The 24,844-nt window shown below is 45.2% G+C and overlaps 1 protein-coding gene across 6 annotated transcripts in view; it reads left to right on the forward strand.

Moving 5' to 3' along the window:
• The window catches only part of MAP7D2 (MAP7 domain containing 2), a 102,140-nt gene extending 77,533 nt beyond the window's left edge, over positions 1–24,607 (forward strand). For 3 of the 6 annotated variants that reach the window (XM_057718594.1, XM_057718595.1, XM_057718591.1), the window contains 9 exons: positions 7,251–7,528; positions 8,096–8,228; positions 15,281–15,506; positions 16,274–16,378; positions 17,343–17,399; positions 18,233–18,311; positions 19,019–19,205; positions 21,034–21,309; positions 23,084–24,607. In XM_057718594.1, coding sequence (XP_057574577.1) covers positions 7,251–7,528; positions 8,096–8,228; positions 15,281–15,506; positions 16,274–16,378; positions 17,343–17,399; positions 18,233–18,311; positions 19,019–19,205; positions 21,034–21,283 — 1,315 coding nt within the window. In that variant the 3' untranslated portion in view covers positions 21,284–21,309; positions 23,084–24,607. The remainder of the gene's footprint in view (positions 1–7,250; positions 7,529–8,095; positions 8,229–15,280; positions 15,507–16,273; positions 16,379–17,342; positions 17,400–18,232; positions 18,312–19,018; positions 19,206–21,033; positions 21,310–23,083) is intronic. The other 3 variants (XM_057718590.1, XM_057718592.1, XM_057718593.1) reach the window with 3 other exon arrangements.
• The last annotated feature ends 237 nt before the right edge of the window (positions 24,608–24,844 follow it).

Consider the following 24,844-nt stretch of genomic DNA (forward strand, 5'->3'; position numbering starts at 1 on the left):
GGCATGGGGGTGGGGGCTGGTTAGCTACTTTGAACTCCCTTCCAGAAACCCAGACGGGCCATGTGATGAATGGCTCTGACAGTGCATTGTTCTCCTCCTGGATCTCAGATCAGTTAAGTCACTGTAGGGTGGCTGTGCATGTTAATGGCATTGCTCTTTTAAGTGTTCGTTTATTTTCATTGTTGGTTGGCATTGTCAGGTATTTGTATGGGTTTTAGAAAACTAGCTTCAGCAACACACTCAAAGATGTAGATGGAGCATAGCTTTCTTCTTGTAACCTAGAGAAAGGAAATCAAGTGTGGCCAAGTGGATTTACCCAGCAGCCTGTCTCTGCCTCTGCGTGTTGGTGCTGCCCGTACTCCTCATTCTTCAGTGTGAAATGTTCTCTAATGGTTTCAGGTTCTTAGAAATATATTCTTAAAAGTTAGTTTGACCATTATGATGGGGAATATGTCCGTTGTCACTTGCTGCTGTACAGACTCCCTAAAATTTAGTGGCATAAAACAACAATTTGTTATTAATTCTCACAGCTCTGGGACTCTGTGACTCTCTCTTAGGGTCTTTTGTGTAGTTGTTCTGTGGGTTGACATGGGCTTACTGGGAAGTTCTCACCTCTGAGATCTTCCATGAAATTATGGTTCAGTGTCAGCTGGTGCTACAGTTAGAACCTAAGGCTCGACTAAGCTGAAGGGCCAAGATGGCCCATTAAGGACGATGGCCCATTAACCCCAGTTAAGGACTATGCCCCGAATTGGCACAGCATTCCTTCTCTGTTGTATTTTCTTGGTCAAAGCAGTGGGACCACCTCAGATTCAATGGGATGGAGAAATAAACTCAAAAAGATCGTGTAGGATGGGAGGAGATATTATTGTGGCCATCTTTAGGAAATATAATCTGCCAAAGATAATGATTTTCAGAGAGAGCCTCCCTGAGATCAATTTTGCATCAGGAACAAAGTTTCATTTCATCATGCATTAGAAACAAAACAGATAAACCATGTGAGGGAAAAAATTAAGGCGAAGTTGTATGGTTGGCCCAAAATAAGCACCTCCCACTCAGAACCACAGGCTCCTGGGAGGCTCCTGGAGCCAGCCTATGCCTTGATGGTTGAGGACATTTAATCAATCATTGCCAAGCAGCATTCTCATAGGTGTCTCTGGTAGATGGTTATCCCTGCCCACAGATGAGCATCTACAGTGGATCAGGGCTCCCTGCAGTGACAATTTAACTATTGTTTGGGTTACCACCCTCCTTCTCAAATAGACTTTTACATTCTTACCTGAAAATTTTCTTGAAAAGGATGATTTAAAATGTTAAGTTATACTCCCTCCTCACAGCCATACTTATATGCTCACCCAGTCCCAGTCCTGTATTTGCCCTTCTTGGTAGAGGATAATTTGAGTTTAGACCAATTTTTATTTTGAAATCATTTCAACCCTACAAAAGAATTGCAAGACTAGAACAGAGAACTCCTGTATACTTTTCATCCTGTTCGCATTTAGCCACACTTGCTTCATCATTCCCATCCCTACTCACTCTCACACAGTCTCCATAGAGAGACAGAGAGACAGACGCGCGCGCGCGTGCACATACACACACACACACACACACACGCACACACACACACATTTTCCAAGAACCGTTTGAGAATCAGTTGCAGATGTCACTACCCTTTATCCCTAAAAATGAAGACATTCTTTTGTATAGCCACAGTACAATTGTGAAAAATCAGAAAAGTTAACATTTGACATGTTGTTACTTAATTTACAGACTGTATACAACTTTTGCCTGTTGTCCCAATGAGATCCTCTGTAGCATATTTTTTCCTGGTCCAGAATCCAACCCAGGGTCCCACAGTGCATTTAGTTGTCTTGCCTCCTTAGTCTCCGTTAACTTGCGACATTTCTTCAGCCTTTCTTTATGACCCTGACATTTTGAAAGAGCACAGACCGGTTTTTTTTTTTTTTTTTTTTTTTTTTTTGAGGACTGTCCTTCAATTTGATTCTGTCTGTCTACTGTTTCCTCATGACTAGACTCAGGTTATACATTTGTGGCAGGAATGCCATGGAAGGGAGGTTGGTTCCTTCTCAGTGCATCTTATCAGGAGGTTATAATGTCAAGTTGTTTCATTACTGATGATGGTAACTGATCACTGGGTTAAGGTGGTATCCACAGGTTTCTCTGGTTTAAAATTGCTCTTTTTCTCTCTGGAAAGTAAATAGTAAAATGAGACCATTGACAAATAGACTTCTCAGAATGTTGGCCAAGCTGTGCTGACGAGGCCAGAGACCTGTCCTATCCTGTGGGTGGGCTGTGTTCACTGTGCCTGGAGTCAGGTGGCTTTGGGAAAAAAAGAACTAGATTCCAAGATGTGGAGGAAAAAAGTCCTTTGGGGATCTGCTTTGCAGTAAACTCACGTTCAGAAGTGTGACAACCCTCTCCCGAGAGTTCTTGCTGCTCTACTTACAGAGGTGTTTGTTCATATTTCCTACCAGTCATAGAACCTCAAAAGGTTATATAATCCTGCCTTGTGCATCAGAAAGACCTGTCTCTACCACTCCAACAAAATTTGTGAATTCCCTTTGTTAAATTTTTAATCATTGGAGGTATTGAAGTTTTAAAAATTGAAGTGGAAAAGCTATAAAAAAGCAAGATGAAAGCCAAGTGACTTGGCTCTCTCATCTGTTTACACCTCTTGGGAAAGGATTTAAGCATTTAGGATTTTGGTTTTCTTATCTAAAATATGGTTAATAGTAATTTTCTACCTACCTCACTGGGTTATTGTGGTGATCAAATAGACCCTTATTAAATAGATAAGAAGGTATTTGAAACTAAAACTCTATGAAAGCACAATAAGTCCCCTGATTAATTTGTGTTTAACTTCTTTCATCAGCCAAGATATCTATTTCTAGGAAATTGAGGAAACAGTAGGTTTGCCAGACTTCGTTTAGCTTGCAGGAAGTGGTATGAGTAGGAGGCCAGAGAGCCTCAGGGCCTGCCATACAGACCAGCATCGCCTGGTTCAAGATGGCCGTGCTTAGCAGCTTTTGCGGGCCTGGCAGGGTGCTAAGTCCACGTTGAGAAGTAGTGAGGCAAGATGAGCAGGAAACTCTACAGATTTGGAGATAAAATAAGGAACTTCTCAGATTGTATTCTGTATTTTGGTCACTCGCTGTTAAAAAAAATCAGTGACTTACCTACACTTCTCTAATTTGAAGGTCATGTTTGTATGTGCATACGTGTGTGTGTGTGTGTGTGCGCACACACACGCACGCACACATTCTAATTTATTTTGTTTATTGGGCAAGGGCTGGGGTAGGGGAATGGAAATAGACTCCTTAATATATTGAGTTTTATCCCAAATAATTCACCCTTACTTCTCAGGTAGCAGTTATTTTTAGATGTGTGCTCATGGATAATTGGCCCAGTTTTATTTAGAATAGCACCTTACAGTGTGTGGTGTGAACAGAACCTATGCGTGACTGTTCTCTTAAAGCAAGTTGAAGCAAGGCTTCTCAGGGCCGAGTAGGTATGAGGCTGTCAGAACCTCCCCAACCCAGGCCAGGCCAGCCTTTCCCCTCTGGGATTGTAGTCCTGCCCTGCATGTCCCCCTTACAGGCTCCAGGCACACTGAGGGCGTGACTTCTTCAGGCTCCATTCCCTTCTGACAGTGAGCCATTTAGACCAGACGCTGGGGTCGTGTTGGGATCCAGATGCTGGGTTTCTGCTACTAAGGCAGGACTATAGAATGAACTGCAGCCAGTTCAGGCCTCTTACCCACTCCCCCAGTCCAGCCCCAGGGACCCTCCTGGTGGAAGTGGGGTCTGCAGAAGAGCTCCTCGCATGTCTGCGCATGTGCAGCAGAGGCACCTACACTAGGACCTCAGGGGGAGCCCACCTCTCAGGCACCACTGAGGGAAGCTCAGATGTACGCTCGCTGCAGGTGGGTCCCCGAGAGAACTCAGATGGACTGGGCGGTGGGTGCCTAGCACCTTTGCCTCATCTCACCAAGCAGAGAAGTCATGCCTCAACTCCTTGAGGAGGTTGAGGGCAAGGAAGAAGAGCAGATGGCTTTTTGCCAATCCTTTCAATAGCAGAAATTCCTATTTAATAAGTCAGGGTAGGAATGCTTATGGGAGGAGATGTTTCTGTCCGCATCATCTACCATAAAATAGCAGTCTTTCCTATTGCCTCTTTCTCCAAGTCCCACTTCCAGGAGTAATTCTTTGCCATGGCCCGCCCGCACACAGTCGTTGGACCGGAGCTGCACAGAGCATGCACATGACATTCCAGGGAGTAAGTGACTTGTTTTGATCTCCTCAGTGCATTAGACCAGGTCCCTCAAGAGACCCTCCTGGTGATTATAGCAGTAATATGGCCCTAAGACAATAGCATGGAAGGAGGGCATTGCCAAGCAGATGACCTCCTGCTATACGGTTGTACAGGCTGACAGGTTGTTTGAACCTAAATGCAGATCTTTGCAGCAGTTTGGAAAACAATGCTTAATGGAGCGCTGTCATTGTGGGGCTTGTAGTTTCCACCTTTTTAGTTCTTCTTCCTGCTTTTTGTTCATGTCTGTGAGGATAATTTGGATTTTTATTTTATCATATATTTCATTAACACTGATATCTAACAGCTATTGTGTGCTTACTGTATGCCAGTTCTAAAATACACATCTGGGATTCATGGTGATCCCAAGCTCCAGCTTAGCCACCATTGCGACACAGGGGGTAGGGCGGAGTTGGAAGAAGTGGAGTCAGGGAGTCGTGGGTTCAGACCGCAGTTCTGTAGCTTTCTTAACCTCTCTAAGCCCGGCTTCCTCCTCTGTAAAGTGACCCTAATAATAGTACCTGTGTCATACCAGTTTTTGACAACAAAAAGAGACACACACATAAACACACATACATACACAAATACACTTCGCAGCACAGGGGCTGGTGTGCAGACAGCACTCAGGAACAGAAGGCACTAATAATTCCCTCTTGAGCCAAGGTTCTCGGGAGGCTCATAGGCTGGCCTCAGGGGGAGCGGGGATTAGGACACTGCCCCTCCAACCAGGGCACTGCCACTTTTATCTGCTTTATACAGATAGAAGGTGCAAGGGGGGCACTGTATGTATGTCTCACCTCAGTGGTTCTCAGCTAGGGGTGCTCTTGCCCCTGAGGGGACACTTGACAGTGTCTGCAGACATTTTTGATTGTCACAACCTGTGGTGGGGGTCGGGAGTGGGGATTGCTACTGGCATCTAGCAGGTTGAGGCCAGGGATGCTGCTAAACAGTGTACAGAATAGCCCCACAACAAAGAATGATCCAGCCCCAAATGTCATGGCAGGGTTGAAAAGCCCCGGTACATATGCATATGTATATGGAGGGGGCAAGAGGATTCTGTGCCCGGCTTTTATTTGCTTAGGGTCTAGGAACAAAATTAGAGAACCAGGGTTACATAGTGCATGTGGAAGGAAACAGCTAGTTGTCGAGAGGTCCCTTGGGAATGGTGGGTCCTGAGTCAGCTGAGACCCAGGGTGGAGGGAGAACAGTCTGCACAGGGGAGGCACCGTCCATGTGGATGAGGTGTCACGGGGGCTTTTTGTGGCTCCAGGCCCAATAGGATGGTGGCACGAGGAAAGTCGGTGTGGCTAGTATGAAGCAGTTGTTTCTGGGCTTACAGTGGTCCAACTGGGGAGCAAACTGCCAGAGAGGGGTGGACAGTCCAATGTGGAAGTGGGATCTGGACTGATTCCATATCAGTAAAATGGTTAATGCTGAAATAACTGAATTTTAAAAATTCAGATCACATTCAAGTCGTATTCATTGGGTCACTGTGTGTGGCCCTCAGCCTGGCATTGATTGAGAAAAGTTGTTATCTTTGGCACCCAGAGCTGGGCTTTTACCATGAGAGCATCATTAGAAAACTAGCCTACATCTTTTCCAGTTCACATACCACTTGAGGATTATTTTCCAGCTCAAGACCAAGTTTAATATTGATCTGATCATATTTTTTCCTTACCACCAAGATCTGATTAGGTAAGTCTTTAGGTCTCTGGTGAGACCTTTAGTATTGGCCTTTAATATTATGTTGCGTTTCCATTTTTATTGCTGTTTTTATAGATCAAAAATGGTTGAATATGAGCAGTTTCATGTGGTTCAACCTGCCACAGGATTGAGAGTGACAGTTTGTAATTCATGAACAGATTACTTTATGTTCTTCCTAAAAGTACTCTGCACAACTATCGTACCCCTGTGCAGGCTCCTGAGTACACTCGGCAACTGAGGCTAGGCTGTTGCCTGTGTCATCAGCAGCCAGTGCTCACCAGGAGCCAGGCCTAGGCCAGCACACCTGTAATGAACCTTCTTCCAACAGATGTAAGACAAGGTCCTGCATTTTAACAAAGTGGTGTTTCCCTGTGTAGACATGGGCTTGTCCTCACCTTTCGCATCTTCCCAGCAGCAGGAGAGCGTCTTTTAAACCTTAAGAACTTCCAGAAAGACACCCCCTCTTTCCACCTCTTGGCTGACTTTGTTCCTCAGAACTTGGAAAAGAACCAGGTGTCAATTATACCTCAGTAAAGGTGAATTAAAAAAAAAAAACTAGAAACATTGAAGACATTATGCTGAGGGAAATAAGCTGGATATAAAAGGACAAATACTGTATCATTCCACTTCTGTGAGGTACGTGGAATAGTCAAATTCCTGGAGAGGCAAAGTGGAAAAGTGGTTGCCAGGGGCTGGGAAGAGGTGAGAATATAGAGTTAGTGTTTAAAGAGTACAGAGTTCTGGAGCTGGACGGTGGGGATCGTTGCACCACAGTGTGAATGCACTTAATGCCAGTGAACTGTACACTTCAAAGTGGTTAAGGTGGTAAAGTTCATGTTGTGTGTATTTTGCCATAATAGAAAACAATGGGAACAGGCTCGTCCATTGTGATATACTGAAGCCAGATCCAACCCTGGTGTGCATCTAAAAAGAAGAGGTTGGAAAATGGTTGTCGTCAAACTTCAGTGAAATTAAGACCTGATGTCATCAGCTGGGCTTCCTAAAATATTGTCCCTTCTGCCAGGGACATCTTCTAGATGCCATATGTTCTTGTTAGGGTGATAATACTTCAGGGACTTCTGAGTGTGTGCTCTGCCTTACATTTATTCCTTTTGAAGGATGAAATTGTTCAAGCTTTTGGAACCAAGTGTCTTTGGAACAGAGGGTTCTGTGGTCGGGCCCAGTAATCATCTTCTGGCGTGGTTTTGGTTTTCCAGGGCAACTTCAAAAGCATATCCACAGTCTCCAAAGAATGTGAAGCCACCATATCCAGGGTCTCCGGTGAAGTACCGCCTCCCTGCCTTTTCTGGCCAGGAAACACCCAAGAAGAAAGCAGAGAAAGAGAAGAGCAACAAGGAAAGGGAGGGTGCCCTGGCTCAGCGGGCAGCCAGCCCTCCCGGGGAGGAGGCCCCAGAGAAGCATGTGGTGGACAGGCATGCCACCGAGAAACACGAAAAGCACAAGGCTGCGGCAGGGAAGGCCGAGGGCGGCGGAGGTAGGCTCTCCTGGCCCAGCTGGTTCTCCCCCTTGACTCCATCCACGCGGGAGTCTCGGGTTCCGGGGAAAGATGGGGATTTTTCCTGGAGACAACTCCATGCCCTCATGCCGCTTTCTCAGGCTTGCATGTTGCCCCTGAGTCCTTCCCCTCGCTCTCCTGAGGGTCTCCTGGCAGGGGAGACCGAGGGGCTGACACCACTTCTGGCTGTGGAAGCCCACGGCGGTGCTGAGCTGCGTCCAGCCAGCATCTGCCTTTCCCACAGAGAGGGCCTTCCTTTAGTCCTTTAAGCTTCCGTGACAGCTGCAGTGAGTTCACCCAGATAGGTGGCTGCTATGGGACTTGCTGGCAACCCTGCCTCTCCTCCTCACCTTTCCATTGCCTTCCACAGTGGACCGCATCCAGGGTCACACCAACCCATTGCAGCCTGTCCGCTCGGTGGCTGATTGTGCTGGTCCAGGCAGCATTTCCTGTCACCCACTGGGTTGGATTTTTCAATTCCAGTTGGCAGTTGCCACGTGAGTTCAGTCACTATTTCATTTCCCTTGATATTTTCCTCTGATGCAGCCTCGTGGAAGCCGACAGCAGGCACCACCGATGCAGGGGAGGCCGCAAAGATCCTGGCCGAAAAGAGACGACAGGCCCGACTGCAGAAGGAACAGGAGGAACAGGAACGTCTGGAGAAGGAAGAACAAGACAGGTGTGGGGGTGCTCAGACCTTTTCAGACCACCCAGAAACTCCCAGCTCCTGGATCTCAGTGTTACCGACAGCCCCTGTTCTCAGCATGAACTCTAGGAGCAGCCAGGCCTCGTAGAGCTATCAAAGGAGTTTGAGTTTTGTTGAAAGAATGAGGTTATCCCTGAGAAGACAGGAGGTCCTGGATATAGGTGTCTTGACTCTGCTTCCTGAATCATGTTTTTTCCCCCAAATTCTCCTAACTCATACCCCCAGGTCAGAGAGAATAGGGTTGAGCAGAGGCCCCTAGATGGGGCAGAAACCCACCTCATAGACCATGAGACACGAGGTATGGGGACTTCCATCCTGGAACGTGACAGAAGATGTCATGGCAATGGTCCCTAAACTTTGGAGGGTGTCAGAGACAGTCAGGGGTTGTGGTCAAAATGCTCAACCCCAGGCCATGTCCTGCTTCAGTAGCTCATCAGAGTTTGAGAATCACTGCATTGACCCCTGGGACACTTGGTCAGAATAGGGTCAGTTCTGCCTTTTTTGGTCTTAGTATTCAGAGAGAAATACATGTTGAAGGACAAGGTACATTTTATCATTAAATTGATAAAGGAAGGTTTTAGGATGATTACAGAGTGCAATCCCAGTACTATTGACAGAGTTAACGTGACAGGGAGCCAGCCATGCTGCAGTGCTTCACAACTGGCACTGAGTTTAGAGTAATTAATAATAGAATATTCTTGATCCTTAAGTGACCTTGGCAAGTTTCATGGTCTCTCATTACACTTTTGCTGATTTATTTTTATGAAGGGGTTGAGGGGAGGTCTGGCTGGTCCCTTCTTCAAATTCTGGACTTATCTGATGATTTTCCCACCTCCAACCTTTTGGTCAATAGCAGCAGGTCTTTTTGTTGAGTGGTGTGCTTGGGCTGGGTTGGGTGGGCCACAGGATGTGTGACGGGAGGTCCCAGGAGAGGAAAACGAGTCGCAGGACCTCCAGTGTCAGGCCTTGGGATGCGCAGGCCCTGAGCAGGTGAGTCACGTGCCTGTAGCTTGTGCTAGGGAAGGTGCAGCTCTCTGCCTTCCAGCCAGCACCTCTCTCGTTTCCTTCACAGCGCAGCTCCTCAAAGAACTGACTATACTGCCTGTCTTTATTTCCTCTACTCACACTCGGTCTTCAAACCCCACACTCACCATTCCTCCTAATTGCCAGACTCCGAATCCGTTTCTTTGTTGACTTTGACCATGTTGCGCTTGCCCTTGCTTCACTGGCGTCTCCTTCTCGGTCTCCTCTGTCCGCCTCCTCAGCCCTTCACCCATCACTTGGGCTCCCAGCCCCCAGTCCTTGGCCAGCTTCACCTGACAAGCCTTTCCTGAGCAGCACCCTCCTGCCCTGCTCTGTGCCTGTCATGCTGCCAGCTTCCTCTGTTTTCAAAAGTTTGGGGCTCACATTTCACACAGCATTCGGGGTGCTAACCCAACTGTTCTCTCATCTCCCTCTCTACCCTCATCTTTTCTTTGCCTCATTTTACCATCTGTTTCTGAAGCCAATTTCATCTTGCTCTGTAAACCTTCAATACATTCTGGTACAAGGGAGGCAGTAAATCACACATGTGTACTGATGCCTCCTGAACCTGTGCTGTCTGATAGCACTGTCTCTAGTCCTAGGCTGCCACAGAAATGGAAATACACTATGATGAAGTCAAATTCAGTTCCCCAGCCGTATAGCCACGTTTCAAGTGCTCAGTAGCTACATGGCTAGTGGCTACCATATCAGACAGCACAAATCTCTAGAACGTTTCCCTCATCACAGAAAGTTCTGTTGGATAGCACTGGTCTGGAACCTGGAGGCAGTGTTTCCAACTGCTTTATGCTTTTCTTTGAGTGTGTCCCACACGTACCCCTAATTGAGCATTTCTAAAGCAGACCTTACTTTCTTCCAGACTTCCTTTTCCTTTCAGAAGCTCTGTCCTCCATTTCTCCAGGCACCCAGATCAGAAGTGTCAGAGCCAGCTCTCAACTATCCCCTCTACTTCCTCCTCAGTATCCCATCCCCTGTCAGGTCTGTCTCGGCCACCACCAGCATCTCTCTCGTCTCCCTTCCCCTCCTGAGCTTTGGCCCCTGTGGTCTCTCACCTTGACTGACTGTGGCATCTGCATCGAGCTTCCTGCTCTAGGTCTCCCAGAGTTTGTCCACTGTCCACACTGTGTCCCCAGGGCCTGTTCTCAAATAAGCACATTCTCCTGTTCCTGTCCTATAACAAGCCAATGACTCCCCTGCCCACAGGAGCGATCTAAACCCATCAATGGGCCTTCAGTGCTTGCCACGACCTGACCACCTCCATCCCCTCCACCTCCAGCATGCGGCCCCACACCTCCTCGTCTGCTTTCATTCTGCCTCCCGTGGCCTTGAGCTCCTTCTCACCAGACACATTTTCCATACTCTCTGACTCACGTCAAGCCTTGCTCTCTGCAGCCTCCCTCTCTTCAGCCTCTGCAGCCCTGCCCCTGGGAGAGAACAGAGCTCTTCCACTCTCCACCCACCTCAGCCCGGCTGGTCAGCTGATCACACAGCCTCCTCATTTGTTCACAGGCCTACTTCCCCCACTAAGCACCTTAAAAGGCTGGGATACAGTCTTTGGATCACTGGTGCTGGTGCTCAGTAAACATGCAGGGAAGGTAGAGAAGGAGGAAGAGGCCCAGCTGAGAAGCCATTGCAGTTGTGGGTTAAGAGAAGGCAGCGCAGTGTGGTGGAGGTGGAGCTGGAGGAGTGAGGGTGAGTCCAACAGAAATGGGCCGATTCAAAGTCGCTGCTAAGGTTTGACTCTAAGGACTTAGGAAAATGGTACACCCAGTGACAGATAAAGGAAGGACAGAAGGAATTGATTTTAGAGGGTAAAAGTGATCCATTTGATTTTTGATAAACTAAGTTTAAGGTGCCTGCAAGATATCCAGGTAATTAGAAATGGAATCAAAGCCTGGGGCCTAGGTGAAAATGAGAGCAATACACTTGACCCAAAACCAGTTATCCTTCCAGAATGTGAAGCTTTGCTAGCACCACGTGGGAGGTGAGAAAGTACAGTACCAGACAACCAGGGGCTGGAACACAATGGACAGCTCTTGGGGTAAGATCATCCTCACGCCTGTTTTGTGCATAGAGTCAATAGTTGAAGCCACAGGAATGTAGTTGCTAGATGAGAGGATATAGAGAAGATAAAGATACTTGAGCCAAACTGTGGAAAGCCAGTCATTGTCACAAACTGGTGAGGGAAACGCCATCCGAGTCAGGGATGAGACTGCTCAGAGCAGAAGGGCTGACAAAGTGTCCAGACAGCTGGGCCCAGAAGAAGAGCCTACGCTGGTCCAGTGCCCACTAGCCATGACCCCAGGGCTCTCCTGGAAGCATGCAGAACAAGGCACAGCCCCTGGGTTAATGGTTGGCCCAAGGTGGAAGTCAGGATTCTTGGAGTTGGAGCAAGAAACCCTAGACCCTTGGTCCACCCCGGGGAAGGCACTGGCAGAAACTAGAAACAAAGAGCTCTTACTGGGATTCCAAAATGAGTCATGTTAAGAAGTAAAATAGCTGCTGAGGGCCCAAGTGGAAAGGTAGTCGAGTTAGGCAGCCCCTGCCAGCAAGGTCACATAGCCAGGCTGCACCTCAGTGTCCATGCAAGAGTTGGCCTGGGCCCAGCGCTGCCAGCAGAGGTCCTGCCACCGCGCAGCTCTGGTAGCTCATTGGTTGAGCCTCCAGGTGGTGGACTGTCAGGGTAAGAGCTGGGCAGGCAGGGCTCATCCAGTGTGGGGGGCTGTGGGGGTGGTAGCCGAGGCAGGAAGGGAGGGCCAGGCCCTCATGGGAGGGACGTCAAATGCCACCTGTGCCTGGGAGACGTGTCGAGGCTGAGGAAAGGCTGTTGGTCTTGAGGTTTAGGAGATGAATGGAGATTTTGGGGGGAAATCATGGTGAAGGGTGGAGACATAAGCAGCTCGACAGAGGTGAGAGGGCGGAGGCCCTGAATACCAGCGGAAGGCAGGGAAGAGGGAACTGAGAAGGGGTGTTTGGGAGATCTGAGGCCTGAGTAGTTTGCAGGCCATGGGAAGGTCTATGTAGAAGGGCGAAGCGATGGTAGGAAGAAAGGGGGAGAGTGGAAGGAACATGGGTGTGGGAGTGTGTGGAATTAATAGCGCAAGTGGTGGCATTTATAATTCTTTGCATCTAAGCAGAAGAAGGGTCATTCTCTGAGCAGGAATGGCATAGAGGAGTGAAGTTCAGGAAGCCCAGATCAGGTGGCCCCGGTTTTCTTTGTAAAGTGGTTGATGATGCCATCAACTAAGGAGGATGTGGAAGTCGGTGGAAAGGTGGAGGTTTGGACTGTTCCCCTGGGGATCTGGGAGATGAGGATGGATGGCTGGTGTGGCGGCCGAGGCCCAGGGAAAGATGACAAGCCGACCTTGTCTGGGCCTTACGCTATAACCAGTGTCAACAACCCAAGAGGACTCACAGTGGCCCCCATGCTGTCTCACAGATGCTGAGGAGTGGCTGGGTGGCCTGCGGGCCCTGAGAGAAGAGGGGGCAGATGCAGAGACTGCACAGTACTGCCTGGCGCCTGTCAGGATAGAAGGTGGCAAGGGAAGGGTGAGAGCAGATTAAAGAAGGTGAAAGTTAGGACATTGAAGGTTAAGCTTTTCTAAATGAAAACTTTTAAGCACATAAGGAAGGGAGAAAGTGAAACCCATATACTCATCCAGAGATTGAACAAGTCAAGACTGAACACGTGTCAGGGATGTGGTGCAAATGTGAGAGGGTGGGACAAGAGGCGGCTGGGGGCTGGAGGTTGAGAGATGGGGGTCTCTCACCGGTGGCTAGGGACGGGGATAAGGGATGCATCCACTGAATGAGGACTACAATGCACAGTTTTCTGATTTGGGGTGGGTGACAGGAACAAGGACGGGAGAGGGTGACAGGACTATACGTGGGTCTGGTAAACTCTGGAGGGAACCCGTTAATAATGGCAAGGGCAGTGGGGTGGGGCTGCCTGCAACAGAGGGACACTGGGGAGATGACCAAAGCCACGTTCTCTCTGGTTTGTTAAGCAGGAAGAGAAAGAATGTTTATTCTTAGAGAGGATTTTGAGAGACTCGGTTTCACACCAGGAAAGCCAGTTCTTACCTACTTTGGGGGAAGCAGAATGTGGTTAAATGGAGGGAATTTTGTCTGTACGGTCTGATGGGCCTGTGGGGAGGAATTTGTGTTGTGGGTGAAGAGGAGGATTATGGAGACCTAGGGGCTAAGAGGATGTGTTACTTACTGCATGCGTGCGCATCGGGCACCTGTGATGTCCTCATGGTAAAATGGAAGAAACAGAGTGGCTTTTCAGATCCTGAGGATGAAGATAAAGATGAAGTAGCTTGTGGGTTAATTTATATACAGCGTATCCTTTGTGTATTAACTTCTCTGAGACAGTCACAGTTGGCTCCTTAAAAGAGAGATAAAAACTGAAACAGTGCTCTGATTAACCTTGGGAGAAATTTTGTTACTGACACGTCTGGTTTTATAATCCTGTGTTGGGCCTCCTAGTCTTTCATTGAGGAATCTAAGAACTGGTGAATTTCTTTCTGATTAGGCCCCATAATGCTCTTCTCCAAAGTTCTCCAGAATATTTGTTAATAATTTCAGTTGTTTCAGCTTTTAGGCACTGCAGCCTCTGCGAATAGAATACATTGCCATGTCCCATCATAGTTTTAGACTAATGTCTATAACCGTGTATTTTTTTACCTTTTAAAATATTTCTTTGGTGGCACGTAGGCTAATTGACTCTGCAATTCCTGAAGCCAACCATTAGGGTGGAAGGATGTTCTTTTTAAGTCTTGATCTTTTATAACAGTATACCAGCGCCCCAGCAAATCAGTGATACATGCTTCCAAATAAAGGTGATTTCTGAAAAACATACAGATTTATAGGTGTGCTTTAAAGAACACTGGGAATTGAAGAGAGGATTCATTTAAAATTATAAAACAAACTAGCATTTGAGAATCTGCCCAGGACCAGGCATTGTGCTAAGTGCTCCCCAGGCAGTATCTCATTTAATTCTCATAATGATGTCGAGGAGCCAGTAATATAGCTATTCCCTTTTTTTAAAATGGGCATCAGAAATATTGAGTGGCTTTCCAAGGAAGGGTCACACAACAAGTGGCACAATCAGAATGCAGTCTTGGTCTTGCCCATGTGGCACATTGCCAGCCAATAACTCACTGCAAAATAAGTATAGTTATCCACATTTTTTCATGGATGAGGAAAGTGACACACGTGAGCAGGAAGGATGTTAGAAATATAAAAACAAGCACTTAGACTTTATGGAATTTTCCCTCACTGCTTAGAGCTCTTTATTGTTACATCACCGACCATTCATCTGTGGATGAAAAATGTCTAAATGCTGTTTAATGTTCATTTAGCAAAGAATAAAAGCTAAAAAAAAATTTTTTTAAGAATGCCAAAATAAATGGAAAGTAGATGATTTAATTTCTGTATTAAATGTCAAGTTTCTGTTGAGCATTTTATTCCATTTGCAGCTTCAGAAGTCATATACTAATTAGAACCAAAGTGAACTTTTTGAGCTCCTAGTCACTGCTCTTAAATTGCTGACTGGCACAGATGTGGCCCTTGAGACACTTCTGGGTTTTTGTTTTTCTTAGCTTAAGTTGGTTTTAAATATTTATTCTACTCAGTTTTTAAGGAATTCTCATTAAATAAGAATAATGGGGCTGTGGACATTTATAAATTGGCTACGGAACATCTGTGTCTTCATTACAGTCTCTTCACAAATCAATACATTATTACTCTGGGTTATCACAGAATTTAAAGCCAACCCTGGTTAATGGTTTTTTGGTAACTGTATGTACTGGAATGGCTTTCTGGGAAGGATGAGTCATTTTCTTAAGTGGATGCTAATTCATGTGCACGTGTCTGTGACAGTGTCATGCATTATGCTCTGCTGTTGGCACACAGTCCTTGGTAGTTTGCCTTTTGGGCATGTTGTCATCATCTTCTAACAGCATTTATGTTCTGAAAAGGCTGGAGAGAGAGGAATTGAGAAGAAAGGCAGAGGAGGAAAGACTTCGCCTAGAAGAGGAAGCCCATAAGCAGGAAGAGGAAAAGAAGCAGCGGGAGGAAGAAGAGAAAAGGAAGGCGGCAGAGGAGGCCAAGCGGAGGGCCAAGGAGGAGCTGCTGTTGAAAGAAGAGCAAGAAAAGGAAAAACAAGAAAAAGAAAAGCAGGAAAAAGCCATGATTGAAAAGCAGGTACTGTGCAAGTCTTTTATATATAGACTTTCCTTAAGGGCCTTAGTTAGTATTAGGTAAAATCAGTTGAATTTGAATGACTCGTAATGTTTACTTGAAGTTTTTACTTTAACTGGGCTGGTTAATAAATATGAGTTACTTTGGGCAACAGAAGTGAAGTTGGTATTATTTTCTGTACGTCAGTTTTGGTTCCCCTGAAGGCAGACTCTGGATGAGAATTCGGGTGCCAGCAGTTTCTTTGGGAAATTATCCCAGGAAGCTGGTAGGGGAGTGAGAGGAAAGCCAGTATAAGCATATTGGTGAGTGGGTTACTGTGGGCAGCTGGAACTTGCTCTCTGTGGAACTCTCTAAGAGACTGTGGAACATGCCTTAGAAATTATCCCTCTGAGGGGTGAAGAAACTAGGTTATTTATCTTCCACCTCCTGTCCCTTATGGTTAAAGGTCACTTTGGGGAATTAACTTCCTGAAACTTCTAGCCACGTGCATACTTCATGGCCAGAGACTGCCCTCACACACAAAAAGACCTTGACCTTGTATGGGAACTCTCTGCAGGTAATTTGCATGGTAGACCAGGGTCATATTGAGTGAGACCCAGCTATGTCTGCTATGTCATAGAGCAGACTGTGTAAATCCACATTGAATATGGGAGCAGCACCCACTTTGGGGTAGATGATGAGGTGGAGGAACAGGAGCAAACTCCAGGGAATTAACTAGTGTTTTCTTTAGCTTAGTAGAGTCTATCCCTTGGTTTACATGTTTCTACTAGAAGGAAGCAGCAGAAGCAAAGGCCCAGGAAGCAGCTAAACAGATGCGTCTAGAAAGAGAACAGATCATGCTACAGATTGAACAGGAGCGACTGGAGAGGAAGAAGGTAAGGGCTAAGGGATCTTAGGGTGAGGCAGGGACAGGAAATGAGTTCAGTTATGTTCTGTATTTATTTGGTATGGTGCTCTTAGAATTGTTATTTAGATTGAGTTTGTTGAACATACTATTCAAATCTTCTGTATCTTTATTAGTTTTCTGTCATCTTGTTCTTTCATTACTGAGAGAGCGGTATTGAAAGCTCCATCTATGATTATGGATTTGCCCATTACTCCTTCCACTTCTATAAATTTTTGTTTATATACATATAATTTGAAGCTCTACTGTTAGATGGACTTGTATTTCAAATTATTAAATTTTCCCATTGAATTGACCCTTTTATCATTATGAAACATCCTTCTCTATCTCTAGTAATATTTCTTAAAGTCTACTTTGTCAGCCTTTTTATGATTAGCACCTGCATGATAAATCTTTTTACTTTGAACCTATGTGTGTCTTTATAAATGTGCCCCTTATAAACAGCATGTAATCAGGATTTGTTATTTTAATCTAGCTTGAGAGTTTTTGTCTTTTAATTGGGGTGTTTATGCCATTTACATTTAATGTAATTATGGGTATAGGGTTTAAGGAGACTCATTATAAAGGTGCATTCTCATGGTGTCCAATCTGTGGCCTCCCCTTCTGTACCTCAGCTTGGCTTTCTGTGGGGTGGTCATCTTGAATGGCAGGTAGTGATTTGTTGATTTCTAGGTAACTTAAGGAGGGGAAGGAGAAAGATGGGATATAAATTATTGATTCTAGATACTTACTAGTTCAGTTAAGCATTTGACCTTGTTCGTACGGCAGAGGTATATGTCTGCAAAACCAATGGAAAACCTTTCTATACACATTAGCCTCTGCTGACGTTTCTCTTTTACAAGTTTTCTGAGAAATGTGAAATTGCATATAGGCCCAGCTACTTGTATATGTTTTTATCCTTGTAGTCCTCTTACCTGGTTCTTTTTGGTTCCCAGAGAATAGATGAAATTATGAAGAGAACAAGGAAGAGTGATGTGTCTCTGGAAGTGAAGGTAGGCATTCAGAGTACCATTTTCATAATTCATGTACTGAGAAGAACAGAGTGGTGGAATATATTCAGTGACATTGTAGGTCTCAGAGAGGATTAGCCAGAAAAAATGGGCTCTTCCAGCTTTGTTCCTGGCTAAAGACTGTAGATGCCTCTAAGGAAAGAGGAGTTTAAGAGAGGAATTTCAGAGACAGGGTGGTAATAAAAAATGTCTTCAGGGAAATAGGGGTAGAGATGCAGGGAGAAGCATTGTAGTCCACAGATTAAAAAAAAAAAAAGAGAGAGAGAGAATAGTGGCATATTAATAAGGGAAACACAGCTGATTTATAATAAGCTCAGAAAATTCAAAGACTTACCATGGAACAGACAGATGGCCCAGCATGGTTCCAAATATCCTCTGATGCTTTTCTTTCTTTCTTTTTTATTTATTTATTTATTTATTTTATTGGCTGTGTTGGGTCCATTTTGCTGTGCCCAGGCTTTCTTTTAGTTGCGGTGAGTGGGGGCTACTCTTTGTTGTGGTGCGCGGGCTCCTCATTGCCATGGCTTCTCTTGTTGCGGAGAACGGGCTCGAGGCATGTGGGCTTCAGTAGTTGCAGCACATGGGCTCAATAGCTGTAGCTCACGGGCTCTAGAGTGCAGGCTCAATAGTTGTGGCGCTCGGGCTTAGTTGCTCCATGGCATTTGGTATCTTCCTGGGGCAGGAATCAAACCCATGTCCCCTGCATTGGCAGGCGGATTCTTACCCACTGTGCCACCTAGGAAGTCCTCCTCTGATGCCTTTCAGAAGCACTGGTCTTTCTACATAAAGCCAACCTTCCCTCTATTTGTTTTCAGAAAGAAGACCCGAAAGTGGAGCTTCAGCCTGCTGTGTGTGTGGAAAATAAGACAAAACCAGTGGTCCCCAATAAAATAGGTGAGTGTGAGGTCTGGTTCTTGGGTTCTTCCTTTTAGGAGGTGAGGGCTCATGGTGCTTCCTATGGGGAACTACCACCCACGAGTCCTAAGAGATTTATTACTGGAAGGGGCCTATGCACTTTTCCCTCCCTGGTGGAGTCTCCATCTCCAGCACAGGTCTGTCAGGTCCACTTGGAAACCAGCGGGTTCTCAGTTCCTCTAATAATCCCAGTGCTGGAGCTGAGCCATCTGCTGGCCGGGCTGCTTTCCAGGAAGCTTAATTGCTGGTCAGTTTCTATTAAGAACTGACTCTGCTGTTCTACAGCAGTTTCTCCTGCCTTCCAGAGTTCTGGATAGTCCAGCTCTTTTCTATCATGTGTACTTAAAGCTCCTCAGGTTTGACTGTTCCATGGCAGCCAAAGTCAGAAAACACATATCCATCTGAGTCACTCTTCACATTTCTCTTGCCTTATGGCTCAAGAGCCTGGGGACCTGTACAGCATATGACTCCAAGCCTCCTGGGTGGGTCATGAGCCCTGCACAGATGCGGATGATGTCATTTGTCTTCTCTTCCTGGTGTGAAGGAGACTACATGGGGTTCTTTTACAAAAGATGTTTGCACTGTTGGTAAAGCAGAGGATTAATTGCCTCTTTAGATATTTCCCCTGTTGTTTCACTGTTTGGGATATTTTATGATTGACAGAATGACTTTGTGTTCTCCATCAGAAATCAGTGGATTGAATACCTGCCAGGAAGTTAATGGTGTGGAACGTGCTGCCCCGGAAACTTTCCCCCAAGATGTTTTCGCTAATGGACTTAAACCAGTTGGGGAACTTGTTCATCTGGACGCCCTTGATGGGAAATCAAACAGTCTGGATGATTCAACTGAAGAAGTTCAGTCTATGGATGTGAGGTAAGTCCATTGTTTTTGCATTTGAGCCTCATCTCTTCCCCAGATACCTTCACCACCTCTTAGTTGATTTCTTCATCTTTTCCACACCCAAATCTTTGTACACACCTATAGTAGGCACAGTTGCCATTCAGGAAAGCTAACAGTGGTATAATTAATATCCGTGTTTTGGGTTGAGTTCCCTAGAAGCAGAGCCTGGGACAGGGATTCTAGAGCATGAGATTTATCAGGAGAGAGCTCTCAGGAGAAAGGAGAGGTAGGGAAGCAGGATTGGGCAGGGGACATCACTAAGCAAGGTGGAGGTCTCAGCTGGTCCCATGGAGCTCTGGAGGATGGATTTCTACCAGAGAGGGGTCTGACTGCGATAAAGGAGGCAGACTTCATGGCACTGTGTTTGTCAGCCATTGACTATGGAACATCCAGAGTGTCTTCCCAATGTGGTCACGTCTAGCTCCTGGAGACTTGAGGGGAGAAACACTGGTTGACTGCATATTGCAGCAGAGGAAAGTGAGGCCTGGGGAGGGAAAGCTGTTCCCCAGAGGTGGTGCTGCTAGAGAGAGGCTGTGCCAAGGCACCCCGTGGTGATTAGGCCCCTTCAGCTCACTTTCAGCTTCTCACATTTGCTCTGTTTGGGTTTCCCATTTTAAGGGTTTTGGAAGTGTTTGGCTTCTGTGTGGTAGTGTGCTGGTGCCTGCAGTTTTTACTTTCTTCCCAGGGGCAGCGTGAGCTTGACCTTCGCAGCCCTGCTCAGTCTGAAAGCACACACCTCAGATGTGTGAACCCATGGGCTGGGGCTCAAACCCGCTGTCTTTTAATTGAAATTGCACACCAGGTCCCAGGACTTAATGAAGCTCAGATTCTTTATGTCTCAGCACAGAAGGAATTCAATGAGAGGCAAAGTGATAGGCAAGAAGTAGATTTATTAATATAGGACGCTCCTAAAGGATACAAGTGGGCAGACAGGGGGGCTCTGCCCCAAGAACTAAGTGGGAAAGCTAGTTTATTTAGGGAGATATCCACTCCATAGACAGAATGCAATCAGTCTCAGAAGGTGAGAGTGGCCCAGGGTGTGGGGTGGTTGGTTTTTATGGGCTGGGTAATTTCATAGGCTAACAAGTGGGAGGATTATTCCAACTGCTTTGAAGAAAGGGCGGGAACTTCCAGGAATTGGGCCACCACCCACTTTTTGCCCATTTATGTTCAGCCTCAGAACTCTCATGGTGCCTGTGGGTGTGTCATTTAGCATATGCTAATATATTACAATGAGTATATAATGAGGGTCAAGGTCTACAGGAAGTCGAATCTCCCACCATCTTGGGTCTAATCGGTTCTAACCAGTTTTTGTTGTATCCTCAAGGGCTGTCATTCTTTTAAAAGGTTGTGCCCTGAGAGACACAGATATAGAGAACAAACATATGGACACCAAGTGGGGAAAGCGGGGAAGGTTGGGGGGGAATGAATTGGGAGATTGGGATACCAAATTGAACACTCGAAATATATGCAGTTTATTGTATAAATAAAAAATAAATAAAAAAAATAAAGGTTGTGCCCTGCTCCCTTCACTCCTGTCTTAAATCCATTTCCCTTGTTCTCATTCGGGCTGGGGGGTGGGGGGGCGCTCATTTCTGTCAGTGTCTCAGACTTGAACTAACTTGTATCTTTTATAATGTGTTACTTACAAGCTCTGGCTCTAAATCCATCTTCTCTAGAAAAGAAGAGTAGTATAACAAAATATGACTAATAGAATTAATAGTTGTGTCTGTCTGTCTATCTCTCCATCTCTCTCTCCCTCCCTCTCTCTTCCCTCTTCTGTTTCCCTCTCCCCCTCCAGTCCTGTTTCAAAAGAAGAGCTTATCTCTATCCCAGAATTTTCACCAGTGAGTGAAATGATTCCTGGGGTATCTCTGGACCAAAATGGAACTGGTAATGCCCGAGCACTTCAAGATCTCTTAGATTTCACTGGCCCCCCCATTTACCCCAAGAGATCCAGTGAAAATCTCAGCCTAGATGACTGTAACAAAAACCTGATCGAAGGATTTAACAGTCCTGGCCAAGAAAATACTCTGAACACCTTCTGTTGACAAATACAACATCTCTTTAATGAAAGGTACAGTCTTTTGATGACAGTTTCAATCTGTGACTCTCCAACTGGGGTTTGTGAAGATAGGATAGATGTCACTCAGCCTCCTGAATGGTCAATTTAAAAAAAGCAAACATAAATGTGAACTCATGGTGTATACTGCAGCACACACAAGAATTGAGATGGATTTCAAGTGAATCCTTCATATGAGAGCCTTCAGCACCACCCCAGCACTCCTGCCCCTGCTGTTTTGGGCGGAGGGAGGTGGTGTAGAAACACTGGCTAAAAGTTTGAGCAACCATCTGTCTCAAGTAGCAACTTTTTAAAGACAGAGAGAATGCTCTACTAGTGGTGCAAGGTAGTGTTAATAAAATGAATTTCCACCCTAGTTTTATTCAGTGACATCCCATATCCTATCTAGAATCACTCGTATACATTGGTGAGTGTTGGGCCAAATGATTTGCTGTTCTGTTGACTTCTTCTGGATTCTTTCAAAGCAAACTTCTGTTCTTGGATCATACCTGAGGGAGTAAGGAGGGGAAGAACTGAAGTTTGTGCCCTGAAGCTTTCGTTCCCCCAACTTTGGCCTTTTTTTCTTGCCAAAGTGCTTCTAGAAGCTTCTTAAGTTATACTATGGATTATAAACACTGGATTTGTGTGTACTTAGTTATACTCACCTCACATTGGATTTACTTCAGTTTAGGGCTTATTTTTGAATGATGAAAACCTAATTAGAATCTATCATCGGATCCTTTTATAACTTAATTCCAATTGCTCCTCCCATTTTAGACTGTTAAAAAAAATTTCTATTCTCAGCATTCTCTCAGTCACCTTATTTTTTTATAATATTCCATTCCTGTAACAGAACTTCAATAACTGATATGATTTAGTCCAACCTTTCTATTTCTCAAATGAGGAAACTGGTTGGGGAGGCCACATGGCTGAGGTCACAGTGTCTCGTATACTTATTTCTACCTGACCTCAGCTATTGGCTGTAGACAGTGCATTTTAATCTTGCTTCTCTTGGCTTGTGGGGAAGCAGTTGTGGTCTTTTGACACATGAGAGAGAATGCATGACAGGTAGTTTTTAGAATAAACAATATCACTGGTTTGGAAGAGCATCTGCCTTCTTGGACACTTTGAAAAATTCACCTGAGCGTTCTCTTTCCCTAACACTTACATGGATTAATGTCTAGTAAGAGATTTCTTTTGCTGTTAGCATACCTTGCACCCTTTGGTTCACTGACCTCACTATCAATTAAAGACCCAGAAAATTCACAAAACTTAGAAGAGTGTTCATGGCTCCTCAAATCTATTTCCTACATGTCTTACTAAAAGAAGTGCAAAATCCCTGTCCAAACAAAAATCTCAGCTAAATAATCTTATTCACACTGCTTGTGTATTTTCATCTGTCATATAGTCTAGTTATCAAATTCTTCTCAGCCAGAAATGGCACTACCCCTGCTAGAAATGTGTTTGGAAATGTGTTGGGGGGATCGTTGTCACAATGGCTGGAGGCAGCACTGGCATTTGGAAAGCAAAGCTTGTGACATTAAACGTCCTGCAGGTTTTAGGACAGTCCCACGCAAAGAAAATTTGACCCCCCTAAAAGAATAAGTCCTGCACAAAATGCTACAGCACTTTGGTTGAGAGACACTATAAGCCAAGGAAAATGCAGTTACCAAGAAGGTAGAAATTCCTGCACTGCATGATCATTTTAGTGAGAGAGAATGGATGCTACAAATTGCAAAATACTCTCTCTCCATTGGTTTCACCTGGTTTTGGTTTTGAATTGACACAGGTGGTGTTTGGAGAACCCATGAAGCTGCTGGTAGTCAAATCTGAGCTGCCGGCCCTCTGAAGAAGCTTCTGTCGTCCTTAACCGCTGGATTCCAAACTATTAAATCAAAATGTAACTGTATTCCTAGTTAGTATGTCAAACACTGGCCACTCTCGGTAGACCCTTGAGACGTTGGCCTCGTTGGGCTTTAGCAGAGTTCCGTGTTATGGTTCTATTTATGAGCTTCAGCTGCTGATAAAGCACTTCCTGTACTCCTCTATTACAGTGATCCTCTGAATAATCCACGTGATTTCAGCTTGGAAAGTCACCTTATAACCATTCTTATCCCCAAACTTGGAGCATATAAACATTTAGATGTCTTTTCTTGTAAATATTCTAGACATTTACCCAGACTCTCCTTAAATGTATACTGAACTTGGGCTGTATATCTCCCTGTCTTTGTTTAGAAGGAGAAGAAATTCCGGAGGGTTTCCCCCATCTCTGGGGTTTCTTTGTTGGAAGTTACTATAGAGAAGCCATGTTTTATCATTAAGCTTAGCCACCTGCAAAATGTGTTGCCCTCCTTTGCTCCTCAGGCTGCTCTCCAAGTGAGTCTGGCTGAGTAAGGAAGCCATTGAACAGCGTGGAAGACCGTCTGCTCTCTTAGGCATATTCCTCCAGACGTGGGCACCTGAATCTCGCAAGGACTTTTTCATGTTGCACCTTAAATCCTCCAAGCTGTAGTCACTCCAGACCCTCGAGTGGCTTCTGGAGTGAATGAATTGTGCATCTACTGCACAGGTGGTTGCTTTTCATGTTGTTGCTGCTGTTTTTCTCTTGGCTCTTGGGGCTTTTGTTTGTTTGTTTGCTCAACTCTAATAAAACCAGACACAAATGAAAAGCATAGTGCTCTGAGACAAGGGGCCCTGAACTGGACCCAATATATCACTTTAACAGACTTAAACATAAAAACATCTGGACGGGGGACAAATGACGGTAGAATGTATACTCCACACGTTTTATGCCATTTAATAATGTGTTTTCTCCATTCATTTCTTGTGGTGAAATGTGACTTTCAGATTAAAATAACCTTTTCTTCTTTGAAAGCTTCTTTTTGTCTTGTACAATAAAGAGTTTGGAAAGATCCAAAATTCTGACTGAGGTTTGCAACCAAGAGCTAGAAAGAAGTCTCAAGAGTAATCTTGTTCATATGCTCTTAAAACCAGCTACAGTGTAAGACTGTATTAGTTATGGAAACTGTGTATGTTTGTGTATGTGTATATACTAAATAAAATATATGCCTCCAATAATACAGTGCCATGGATCTCGATGAATATCAGGGGGAAACCCCTTTTATGACAAGCACACGGAAAATGATAGCATGGTCTGACTTTCAAAAAATGCCTCGCCATCTTTCTTATAGCCCTGTTTTGCTAAATGTCTGTTTTCTTGCAGCCTGTTGTACCTCACAGCACCATTGTGATCGTGGTGATGCCTCATTTGCATGATGTACATTGTGTTTACCATGAAATACATTTTCATTGAAGAGTCTGATGATGTGTTAGTGCTTTGTTTGCTTCTGTAGGCTCAATGAAAAAACGTGCTGAAACCAAACCAGATACCAGATTTTTAAAAACCTATTTGGAAAAAAAATCAAAAATCCTGTGTGGGTGTCCTTTCCCTGTCTAACTCATTAAAATTCCTATATTGCCAGTTCCAAGTGAAACCAACTGTGGAAATAAGCTTCAGCGATGAGCTGTCCCAGGACATGATGAACTTGTA

Source organism: Hippopotamus amphibius, chromosome X (genome assembly GCF_030028045.1).
Source record: "Hippopotamus amphibius kiboko isolate mHipAmp2 chromosome X, mHipAmp2.hap2, whole genome shotgun sequence".
NCBI lineage: Eukaryota > Metazoa > Chordata > Mammalia > Artiodactyla > Hippopotamidae > Hippopotamus > Hippopotamus amphibius.